This window comes from Solanum tuberosum, unplaced genomic scaffold (assembly GCF_000226075.1).
Source record: "Solanum tuberosum cultivar DM 1-3 516 R44 unplaced genomic scaffold, SolTub_3.0 scf00228, whole genome shotgun sequence".
Classification (NCBI taxonomy): Eukaryota; Viridiplantae; Streptophyta; class Magnoliopsida; order Solanales; family Solanaceae; genus Solanum; species Solanum tuberosum.
The window spans coordinates 333,784-346,567 of NW_006239152.1; the positions used below are offsets into that span (position 1 = coordinate 333,784).

The 12,784-nt window shown below is 37.3% G+C and overlaps 1 protein-coding gene across 1 annotated transcript; it reads left to right on the plus strand.

Moving 5' to 3' along the window:
• The first annotated feature begins 11,167 nt into the window (after nt 1-11,167).
• Nucleotides 11,168-12,418, plus strand: LOC107062430 (uncharacterized). Its single transcript, XM_015313075.1, has one exon. It carries the CDS (start codon nt 11,168-11,170, stop codon nt 12,416-12,418), a length of 1,251 nt encoding a protein of 416 aa, XP_015168561.1.
• The last annotated feature ends 366 nt before the right edge of the window (nt 12,419-12,784 follow it).

The window sequence follows — 12,784 nt, forward strand, 5'->3', positions numbered from 1 at the left end:
TTAAAACTTAGAGTGCACAATTGAACATTTTATGTGTAGTTTCAACCTCTTGTGTGCATTCATATTGAGTCTTCCGTAGCACTGTTTGTACACATCCTTATTGAACTGATTAATCTTGGGTTTTACTTGAGGACAAGCAAAAGTTTAAGTTGGGGGTATTGATAAGTCTGGAATTTGAGTCATTTAGGGCCTGATAATTACAGTTTAATGTCCTCATTTGCCTAATTTATGTTCTAGACTGATGCTTACGTGTTGATTTGTAGCGATGAAGACAAAAGGGCAATGCAAGGATTGTAACGAGCCAACGAGAAAAGAAAAACAATGTTGAAGATCGCGAAAGCCACTCGGCGGTTCGCCGAGTATCATCTTAGCCCGCCTAATGTTACAGTATGTCGGGCCTTGAACCAAGAATATTAAGTGATAGAACGTCCATTTTGGCAAGACACCGATGTGATCGGCGAAGGAGTCCCAGTCCGCCGAATGTTACAGGACCACTAGTGAAGATGCATACACAAGAGGCTATCATAAATGATAGGAGGCGCATCGCCGACCAGGTCGGCGAGCGTGACTCGTTTTGCCCAAAGTTATAGTACAAAAGTGGTGAGACCTCAAAATAAAAAGGCGATTGACAGAGGCATTTGTCGAGTCACCGATCTGTTTGGTGACACGTGACTTATACCGCCAAATGACCCATAGGACAAAATCTCACAGCGTGTAAATTGATTTTTGAAAAGAGATCAGGGAATTCTATCGTTTTTAGACTTAGAACTTTTAAATGAAACATTGTTTTTGATTAGTTTTGAAGAATTTTCTAAGTAGATTTTCATCGGGTTTGAATTTGAAGCTAAATTGGAGCATTGTAAAGATTCGGATATCACTACTAGCTCATGGAAAATGTAGTTTGTATCAATTTCTTAATTTTTATGATGTATGGCAAAAAACCCAGTCTTAGGGGTGTGATCATGTGATTAAATTCCATAATTAGCTTATGGGTATTAGTAATTACTGTTTTGAAGTGGGTTTGTTTGGTAATTGACGTTTAATTTATGAATTGTAGTTGAAGAATGCAATTCTACTTTAGTATTCTCTTCTTTCTTGAGAAATAGGTTTTAGAATGAGGTTATCAATTGATAATTGTAGTGATTGGATTGGTGTGGGTTCAGCTCGAGAGTATTCTTAATCTGATTCTACCTACCTAGCTCTTGAAATTAGGTAAATTGAAGTTTTGGGTTGTTCACAGTATGATGCTTGTTGAGGTTTGAGAGAACTCACTTGATTCATGATGAATTGGATGAAGAGTAGTTGAGCGTTATCAAGCTTCTCCCATATACACAAACTATCTCTATTCCTTCTTACCATATGGCTCCAACAAAACTTATGGAATTGAAAGAGCATTGAAAGACTTGTTTGATAAGGGTTTCATTCGATCGAGTATCTATCCATGGGGTTTGATTAACGTTTTGAAGCACACCTCATCAAATTCTAGGTGCAAACAATCGTTAAGCAGTATAAAACTTAACGAAGAGTTGGGGTCGAACCCACATGGAGCGGTACGTATTCAAATTCTGTTATGAAGTATAAAGGTGGTCCAAATAGTTATAGGAATAGAAATTGTCGATAATAACAAGTAAACAAGTCAAAGGGGATGACACGAATGTCAGATGAGGAGTTTTTGGTTTGCAATTATTAGCTACAACGCAATAAAATAACAATTAAATTATAATAAAGAAAGGAATTCTCAGGATGTGTTCGATTATAGGAAAATTTTGCTATATGGGTAATTGAAACTAGTAATAAATACCTAAATATTAGGGGGTAGACTGGGCTGTAACATTCCAGAATTTAGTGAGTTGAACTAGTGTGTTGTAGAGTCTTATACTGGAGTTTTGGACTATTGTATGAGAGTTAAAACTCATTGAAATGACTCCCGTACTTAGAATGACATGTTTAGGGGTTAAACGTCCAAGTACGACTCCCCAAGGACCACCCAAGGGGTCCTTGAGGAGGACCCCAACACTGCCCAAAAAGGTGTCAAAACAGCTTGATTCACGGTTGCAATTGACGCCCAGTAGACCCACCCATGGTCTGTGGATGGGGTCTCGTGAATGCTGCTAGTTTTTAAATTTTCGTTTTAGTTAGGGGATTTGGGAATTGATTAGTTATTTAATTAGGGGTTAGTGCAGGTTGGTTAAGTAGTTGAATAACCTCCTATAATAGTTAATACACCTTATAAATCATTTTAAATCATTCATCTAAAGACCCCAAAACCCTCTCCAAAAATCAGCTCTCTACAATAGAAGAAGAAGAAGAAGAAGAGAAGAGAAGAGGGCAACAACTTAGGGAAATTTTCACCATTGATTCAAGCTTTGTTTAGGGCATTGATTGAAGGTATGTGAAGCTTAATCATCCATGGGTTCTTCCACCCATGGAGCCCCATAGTTTACCCCACTTGTAAAATCAAAAACCCCATTCTAGCTAGGGTTGTGCTTGCATTGTGGGTAGGGCATGGATGTGATTCCAATCTAGTGGATAACATCCAATTATGATTGAATTATTTTTGTTTAATGATATTATGATGAATTCATGTGATTTCTATGATGAACTGTAATCTAAATTGATGAATGTGATCTTTGTGGATTTATGCCATTAGAGGCAAAATTGAAGGTTGTAAAGTGATCTTCCTATTTCAATGTCTTGAATACTAATTGATCATAGTTAGGATCATCTAATAATGAATTTAACTATACTTGATTGAATAGGGAGGATCTTGACTTGTAAAGTTAGAATTGAACCTTTATGATCAAGTATGATTAGAATCACCTTCTAATGAACAATGTGATTCAATAGCTTGTAATTTAGATATGAATCATGATAGAATGATGTTAAGCTTGAAAGTAGAGCTTGTGTCCATCATTGTTAGGGCTTTGGGGGTAAATTCAATATGATGTGATCTTGTGGTGTATTCTCTTTCTCTTATACACTTAGACATGAACATGCTCGGGGATTCAACTTCTCTCACATAGAATGGTTCTAGGTTGACTTAATAACCTAAAAAAAATCAAAGCATGAATAGACTAGAATAGCTTGAAGTTGTGATATATGATCCCTTCAAGTGTAGCTTGACTTGGCAAGACAAAATCAAGATAGGATAGCTTGAAGGTGAGGCTTGTGTTTCCTTCATGTATAGCTTGGGTTAGTAGGATAATACCAAGGTTGATAGCTTGGGATGGAGGATCTATACTATCCTAAGGGAAAGCTTGACTTAAAATTATAGAATGAATGTCATGGTAGCATGAGCTAGTAGTAGTCATGCTAGCCTAGGATTGAGGATTTATACTCTCCTATGTGTAGCTTGAACTAGCATTGTTAGGATGCATTCATGGTAGCTTGACTTTGTTTGGCCAAGACCATTACATGATAGCTTTGGTATAGAGGACTTATACACTCCTAAAGGTAGCTTAGGATTGAGGATCCATACTCTCCTAAGGGTAGTTTGACATCTGCAATACAATTCAACACCCAAGATATATATCAATAAACCAATAAGCTCCATATTCACAAAAACCATCATCATAATAGAACAAATATGCACAAAATAGTCACAAAAGGTATGTATGGAAATACCTCACCCCACCCAATAAAAATAAGCAGTTGTCCTCGAATGCAACTAAAACATAAACATAGTATTAAAATATAACAGGGACGGAGGGTAAAAGTCATCCTGCCAGGCTAATCCTAGAGCAAAGTCTACATCTCAGCCACTCTAACTAGCTGGGCATCAGTGTCCAGAGTCCCATCAACCTTAGCTCCATTGCAGCTCACCATCGAAGTATCCCTCAAAGAGCTCTGAACAACTCAATCTACCATACCCTCCTCTAGATCAGTCAGGCTCTAAAAAATAGTCTCCTCCTGAACACCCAGTTGCTCCTCATTAGTCTCATCCTCGGACTCTAAAGTCGCATCATCATCCCTAATATGATCTACGATAGTAGTTGGAGGCACGTCATAACAAATTGGAATATCGGTGCTCGTGTCATCTGGGATCTCCACGGTCCAGAAAATAAGAGACATATCAATGGACTTTAGCTGGTCCACATCTTTTCTCAACTCAGCAATCGCGGCCTTTAAGGTCGTCACCTTATAAGTAGCTCCCTAGCCTCTCTCACACACCTCTATTCTCGCATTGAGGGCATCAATAAAAGCCCTGAGAGGTGTCACTGCAGCAGTAAGCGCTCTCTCAATCATCCTAGGAAATGCGGCCTCTAGTTGGGGGTACGCACAACACCAGAATTGGATAGGTGCCCCATCTAGAGCAGCATGTCCTAGGTGATCGGAGGCATGAAGGCAGTAGTACCAGTAGCAGATCTAGGGGCGGGGGAGAAGCAGAAGTACTCGAGGCCTCTGAAGGAGTGGAACTAGAAGTAGCTGAAGGCCGTGTGGCCAGAGTAGGCATGACTGCCTCTATAGGTATCATATCAATACATGAAAGTGTCAACCGGGGTTACCCTCCTCCTCTCAGCCTCATCCTTCTGGTATTCGGCCTCAATATGACCAATATCAGTAGAGAAGGTGGTTGCCATCTCTCCATCTGTCTTAACATCTCTCGGAACACAGGCCCGTCTGCAGAGCTCGGTGATCAACATTGGAACGGGATGAGATTTTTGGTGCTTCTTGGCCCTCATGGCCATCTCCTGCTGAATGATCGTACCTAAATTGATGCTCTTCCCAGCAATAATAGATCAAAGACAGACCGCCTTTGGGTGGTGGAGGGTAGACTTATTTTGGGATGGTATGATCGTACTACTAATAAACTGGAACCAATACCTCGCCTCCATATTGAGATCCTTCTACTCTATTGGCACGTCGGCCTTAATCCACCTTGACGTACTGTCAGAAATAAGAGGAGCCAGCCAACCTTTTAAGTCATCCAACATTTTTGTGTGAATCATACTCTGGTAGTCATGCATGAAGTTATAAGTACATCCCAAAATGACTTTAATGGCCTCACTATCGCATTTCACCTTCTTGCCCTGGACATTCACAAAATCAACTGGTTTGAAGGCACTGGCCTTCCTCTTTCCCTATGGCACCAAGTCTCTGTAGATCGAGTAGAACTCTCAGACCAAATTAGGAATGTAGGAGCCTCGGGGTTTAGTTAAAATCTCAAATTTGTGGGATTTGAGGGTGCGCCATATGTCATTATACCTATCCACCACACCATATGTGGAACGTGTCTTCTCCTCAATAGTAGTCCTAAGTCCCTCGACCTTTAGTATGTTGAGAGACCAGGGAGGAAGACCTTGTATTGGTGGTGCTGGGACCACAGCATGTGGTGGAGCTGGAGGAAAAGTCTATGGCACCGAAATCCTGGAAGGATCATGCATTTTCTTGGAGCGAAGCTTTACTCTTCATGCCTGTAAGAGCTAGTCATCTACAGGCTCAAAGATGGAAGCCTAAGAATCCTGGGACTCTCCCTCATTGTCTGATAACGTGAGGTGAGTCTCGTAGACTTACTCACTATCGGAGCTAGCCTCCAGTGACTCCACCACGGGCGCCTTGCCCTTTCTTTTATCTATTCCTCCCTTTGTAGGAAGTTTGGATGCATTTTCCTTGGATGTAACTGCATCCTCATTTATAAGTACTCCTCTTGCTTGCTTGTGGGGTGTCATGTCTCTTCTTGACACTTTGGGTCTATCAATTAGTGGAAAACATCAGAGAAACACTTAGAAAAATTCTCAGAAAATGGCAAAAACATTAGCTGCAGAATGACTCGTCAAACCGTTTGGCGAGTCACTGAATCACTTTGGCGAGCCAGATCAGGCTCACCAAAAGTACGAGCGCAAAAATTTTCAAAAATCAAGACAGGTCTGTGATGTTTAGGGCCATTCGTCGAATCACCAACACCAACCGGCTAGCTAGAAGTGGCTCGCAGAAAGTTACAGTGTATTTTATTGGTTTAGAGGGGCAAAAAGGAGATCAAGAAGACATTTCGACGAGTCGCCGAGTGAACTCGGTGAGCTCAGGCATCTAGCCAAAAGTTACAGAACAAACTCAACCAATTATCGAAATTAAGGGCGATCTGTGGGGGATTTTGGCAAACTGTTGAACCACTCGGCGATCTTGACTTAGCTAGCCAAACGGCCCAACATACTGATATCCTCAAATTACACCTCTTTAAAGAAGTATAAGAGGTCATTGTCAAATAAATAACTCAACTTGTAGGTTGGGGTCAATCCCACGAGGAATATGGTTCAAACTTAAACTTAACTCACTATTATATCCGTTTAGTCAAACGATTCCCGAGACAAGTAAATAAAGGGGGGTTTGTAAGAAAGTAACAAATTGTTGATTAAGTAAAAAGTAAGCATGATTCAAACTTTGAGTTATTAATATGAGAGAGAAACTAGGCTATATGTGAAGTTGGTACGTTAGGTATCCCTAAGTGATTGGTCCTCCAACTATGGAATTTCACCGCGCACCTTGGTCCGGCTACGGGTTAATGCTCTACTAACCCTTACATTTCCCTTAGATTAGACATCACATCAATGTATGCCTTAGTTTTCACCCGTGAACAAATTGACATTAGACTATTAGATAACATCCACTTAATCTCTGTTGTTAATTCTTTTCTCATTAACTACCTCCTTGGTCCGGCAAGTAGAAATGAGGCGAGTTCTAATGTTGGCCGTCGTTAAAAAGACTTCAAAGCAAAAGAATTAACAATACTGGCATAAACACTATTCAAGAATTACTTAATTATTATTCATACTTTATTAATTTCTCATGATTCCCACAACTCTAGTTGTGGATTTAGCTACTCATGCTTGAAAGTTCACATTTTATAATAATAAAAAAGAATTCATGAACTTACAATTAGAATAGATGAAACCCGAAATCTTCAAATTGAATTGCCAAGTGAAAATCTTATATAAGGAAATCCGGAAATCAAATTGCTAATGTTTGCAAGTTAATTCCCAAAAACACCAAAACTAAGAGTTTACAATAATGTCTAACATCCAAAAATGAAGTTTATAAGTTATATTTATAGAAAACAAGTCCAAAATAAAAAGGAAACAAAATAGGAAAATAAGTTGTCTAGATGCAGCTTTTGTCGACGACACAACCTATGGACCGTGGGTCGACCTATGGTCCGTAGGTCACCCTCCATGTTTCAACACTTAAAAACTTTTCACCAGGTACTGGAACCTTCACTCCCAGATCATCAATGACAGACATGCAGGACAGACCGTGGGTCGACGTACGATCCGTCGCCTTGCTCCGTGGTTCCACACTTTTCAGACTTCCCTGATGTTCCACCTACGATGCCTCACCCACATTCTATGGACTGATCTACAGTCCATCCAGGCACTCTGTGGATTGAGTACTGGAAATCAACTGCCCATACCAGGACTTATGACTGACCATCCACGGCCCGTTGATGGACCTACGGTCCGTGGGTGGCTCCGTTGGTGGGTACTTCTACACTTTTCAGTTCCAAATCTTCATCAACCGCATCCAAGCCTATTTCCTGCAAACATAATACATAAAACATTTGTTTCTAATAAAATATAGCCCTAGACACACAAAACTTATAAGTGAAATGAATCAAAAATACAGTAAACTCACAGTATATCAACACCCTTAACTTAAACTTGTCGTTTGTCCTCACGCGACACACTAAAACTCTAAACGACACTTATGTAAAAGCAGACATCAAAATTCAAGCAATCACATGAATTTCTAACTCACTTCCCACTATAAGAAAAAGGCTTATTTTTGACCAACATTTAGGGACGAGTTAATAATCCCATTACTAGTATACATATTGGGAAGAGATTATATTTTGGTCCTAAAAGCAATATCTTTTTGAGAAGGTGCGAAAGCTTGTCCCTAAAAATATTAGTAACTAGTCCCAATTGTATAATTGAGAGCATTAACGGGAGAGCACACCGCCAAAACAACCCTAAATTTTTTACTAAAATACACTTTTTTTCCTGAAAAAGTAGGCTCCGAAATAAATAACCTTATGTCCTAAATATCTAAAAAAAATGCTACGTTTTCTCTCAATACCCAATGGTTTTAACTTTGCCTTTACGTATTCTCAAGAACACACACTATCTCTTTTTCATCTCGATCAAGTGTAGGTTCTGCCTAGGGTTATCCCACTCTTCCACAAAGCCTCTCTATTGATCATTAACGTCTCTATTTGCTTCTCTCTACTATGAAATTCTGGTAAGTTTTCTTTTCTTTGTTTCGTGTTCTCTGTTATGTAGTTCAACTTTGCCTAATTTTCTTGTTTTATTGAGTTCAAATTCTAATTGATGGTTTGATTTGTTGAAGTGTATTCAAGTTTGTATCATATTGTGTGTTCGAAAAATCACATAACCCATTAAGTAAAGCTTTTTTTTTTGAAAAATAACTAAGAGGACACCCTGGTCATGTTATTCTCTGCTTCCTGATTTCCCTTCTTCAATGGACACCAAAGTTCCTTGTATGAATGGATATTTGATTGTCGTATGATTAGTTGATGATTGTAAAACACAAAGATTTTTATATTGAAGTCTTTATCAACTTGTAGTAACAAAAGTGATTATTTTCTATATAGGACAACACAAGGAACATAATTTCAAACAAAGGATGTTTGCCTAATATCAAAACTAATTATGCAATGATTGAAAACAATCTCCACAGTCCAAGACCAAAAGCTCTTAAAGGTTTGCAATTGTAGACAGCTGACAAGGTAAGTGTAACAAGTGAAATCTGGAGTTGTTTTACAGTTCCAGGTTTTAAGGTATAGAATTCATCTGTGGTCCTGTACAATATGATCTAACTTTGTTTCCATCAAATATCGATACAAAGATCACTTAATCTTAAAAAGTCATATGTAATTCTGACTTTATATATAGCTAGTAATAGAATAGAAAAGTCATAAGTATCAAAGATCACTTATATTCAATATAACAAACAAATGTTAATCACATATATACTCCTTAGTTACTTCAGTAAGTAGTGTTCATGCCACAAGAAGGAAATTTACAACTATAATCAAAAGCTTTGTCATCATAGAAATCGTCAAGACTGACTTGAGTTGTCTTCATACCTAGTTGAAGTCTTTTCTTTAGTATACTTGCTCATGCTAACTAGTTCAAGGATACTCCCAATTTCTTTCACAGCCTCACCCATGGAAGGCCTCTCGGCCCTGGGTTCATTAACACATCCGATTGCCAATGTAAATAGTTTATCAACGCCTTCAAATTTTGAACTTGAGCGTATTCTTGGATCTATTGGTATTATCTGTTGAATCATACATAGTCTCGGCAACCAGCCTCAAGATGTGTTTTCTTAGTATAGCGAATATAGTTGAGGACTTAGAATTTATTCATAGTATAGTTACTGAGCATATATAGTTTTTCTCAAGATTTATCATTCCCCGTGTCAAGTGTCTGACAAGGAAGTTGGTGATTTAAATCACTTCTACAGTTGTTCTCATCAAATGTTGGATGCAAAAGCTTCCTACGCTTGAATGGCTTATAAGCTGAATCCTTATAATCCACCAAAGTCTGAGAACTGTTTCCTTGTGAATTCTTAAGTACTATGTATTCATTAGCATTTGTCTCTTCTTCTTTGTTAAAAATTCTAAAAGGAAAACAAAAAATAGAAGACACTTTATTTCTCAAAACTCATCTTGAGAATCAGACAACTCTAGCAAGATTTTTCCTAAAAGCGATCTTCACTTACACATCTCAGTGTATACTCTCAACTGAAAATCTATTTTTTTTCAAAACACAGAAATAACAGGTCTGTCTATAGCAGCAAACGAAAGCCCAGGTCTTAGTGTTTCAGCTGTGTTTGCTCAGAACATAGAGAGCAGAGGACTAGCAGCGATCTCAACTCAATTTATATCTTCTATTCAATCTAGTCTCAGGTATGCATCCACTTCTGAGAGTTTTTTTGTTTCTTTCTATAAAGTCGATTTGTTGTTTATGTTGTTCGAGTTATAGATCTTCTTGTTTGAGTTATAGTTGCTGACATTTTTTTAGAAACATTCAGTTTTATAGGTGCTGGTAATTTCCATCAGTTCTTTTCTGTAATAGCTGCTTGAGTTATAGCTGTTGATCAATTTTTTAGAAAGATTCAATTTTATAGTTGCTGGTCATTTAAATCAATTCTTTTTTTTTGTATAGCTTCTTGAGTTATAACTGCTGATTGTTTATTAGAAAAATTCAATTTTATAGTTGGTGGTCATTTGCATCAGCTCTTTTTTGTAATAGCTGCTGGTCATTTGCATCAGTTCTTTCACTTGGAAAGAGGCACTAATAACTCAATTAGGTAAAATAATATTCAGAGATAATATAAAGAGAGTTACGTTCAATTTGAGAAATCCATTATGAATTATAAGTGAAGTATTGTACAACTTTCAAGACTAAAAGAGCATAAGAGAAAAGTGAATGCCGTATGTTACAGCTTCAAAAGTGAAAAAGTTATATATTCGTTTGTTTTTGAAACTGATAAAATATGTCAAACGAAATAGAACTGATGTAAATGACCTCATGTGGTGCTGCATATTGAAGGTTCAAAAAGTGATAGTTTTGATATCTTTCAAGAAGATACATTCTAATAGATGCTTAAACATTCATCTGTTTTTTTCTAACTAGTTCTCTGATTTCATCTACTGGTATCTATGTTATTCCTCCTCTTTCACGAGTTATTTTTTTCTTCTTTAAATTTAATTTGTTGATTGTTTTCTTCTTATATCATAGTTTATAGTGTGTGCCTAAAGAATCGATCATATTTTCACGATGAAACTTACTCGTGCTCATGAAAGATAAAAGAAGTAATAGAACTGATGCAAATTACCTCTTGTATATGTTGTACATAGTAGGAAGAAACAGTTATAATGTCATTTAGGTTTTAAGACTTTGTAAACTTGAGATATTTCAAGAAGATACACTCTAATAGTTGAACCATATATTCTTCCACACTCGTGAAACTGAATCACTATTTTTGTTTGTTCGAAACTAATCAAGACAGCCTCCTCTTTCAAGAGATGATTTTTTCCTATTCTGTTTATTTGATTTGTTCGAGTTACACTACTTGTTTTAACAATTCTTCTGCTCTAGGATTATCTGATCAATTCTTAATTCTTTTTATTTTATTTTCTAAGGTTATGGCACCTAGTAAGCAATGTATGAACCTTTCTCTTGGTAATCGGGTCAATCAAGCCTATTTAGATGGGGTGAAACAATTTTTGGATTATGCTTTTCAGGGATCAAGAAAAGAAGATAAAATACGATGTCCATGTTACAAATGTTGTAATACAACATTAGGAACTCGTGAGACAATTGATACAAATTTGAAAGTATATGGAATGATTCAAAATTATACTTTTTGGTATCACCATGGAGAACATTTAGGTGAGTCGGTGTCAAACTCTGAAGATGAAAATGATGATGAAGTCGAAAATTATGAGAGTGAAGATGAAATACAAGAATTGTTGAAAGATTTATATCCTAATGTTGATGGAGGAGCTACCCCAACTGGTTACGGTGATGTAGTCGAGGAGGAGCCAAATGATGAAGTTAAAAGATTTTACAGCCTATTGAAAGATTTGGAGCAACCACTATATCAAAACTCAAAGGCTTCAAAGCTTTCATCTTTGATTAAATTGCTTCACATAAAAAGTATGGGTCATTGGAGTAATGAGTCATTTAGCATTCTATTAAAAATGTTAAAAGAGGAGTTATTGGATGAAGGAGCCGATTTACCAAATTCATATTATGAGGCAAAGAAAATTATTCGAGAACTTGGGCTTTCTTACAACAAGATTGATGCTTGTACTAATGATTGCATGTTATATTGGAAGGAGGATAGCCTACTTGATTTTTGTAAAATTTGTGGTGCTTCCCGATGGAAAATGAATACGCATACCGGAGAAACAAAGAATAAAAAGGGTAAAAAGATAGCCTCAAAGAGTTTGCGCTATTTTCCATTAAAGTCTAGGCTTCAAAGGTTGTTTATGTCTACAAAGACATCTTCTCTAATGACACGGCATAAGGATGAGAGAACTAATGATGGAATAATGAGGCACTCAGCTGATTCAATGGCATGGAAGTCATTCGATGAACTTCATCCTTCATTTGCAATCGAGCCTCATAATGTTCGACTTGGACTTGCTAGTGATGGATTTCAGCCATTTCACAATTCAAAAACATCACATAGCATTTGGTATGTGGTTCTTATTATTTATAATTTACCATCTTGGTTGTGTATAAAACAAGAAAACTTTATCTTGTCAATGCTTATTCCTGGTCCAAATGGTCCTGGAGATGCGATTGATACATATATTCAACCTCTAATAAAGGAATTGAAAGAGTTGTGGGAAGTTGGTATTGAAACCTTTGATGCATCAAAATTTTAAGTTGCATGCTTCTTTGTTATGGACTACCAATGACTTTCCAGCATATGGAAATTTATCTGGATGGAGTACAAAAGGAAAATTGGCATGTCCATCTTGTAATAAAGATTCTTCCTCAATGCGATTGAGTAATTGCAAGAAACAATGTTTTATGGGTCATCGACGTTACCTTCCCAAGGATCACAGATGGAGGAATGACAAAAAGTCATTTGATAATACAATTGAGAAAAGGCTCCCACCGAAAACATGCTCTGGAATTGATATACTTAATCAAATGAGAGATCATGAAGGACAACCATTAACAAAGGGTCCTAAGAAAAAGAGAAAGATATCACATGAAAATTTGAGCCGAACTGCGACTCTCAGCTA

Coding starts and splice junctions, on each gene's coding strand:
- LOC107062430 (XM_015313075.1), top strand. CDS start 11,168: ATGGCACCTAGTAAGCAATGTATGAACCTTTCTCTTGGTAATCGGGTC.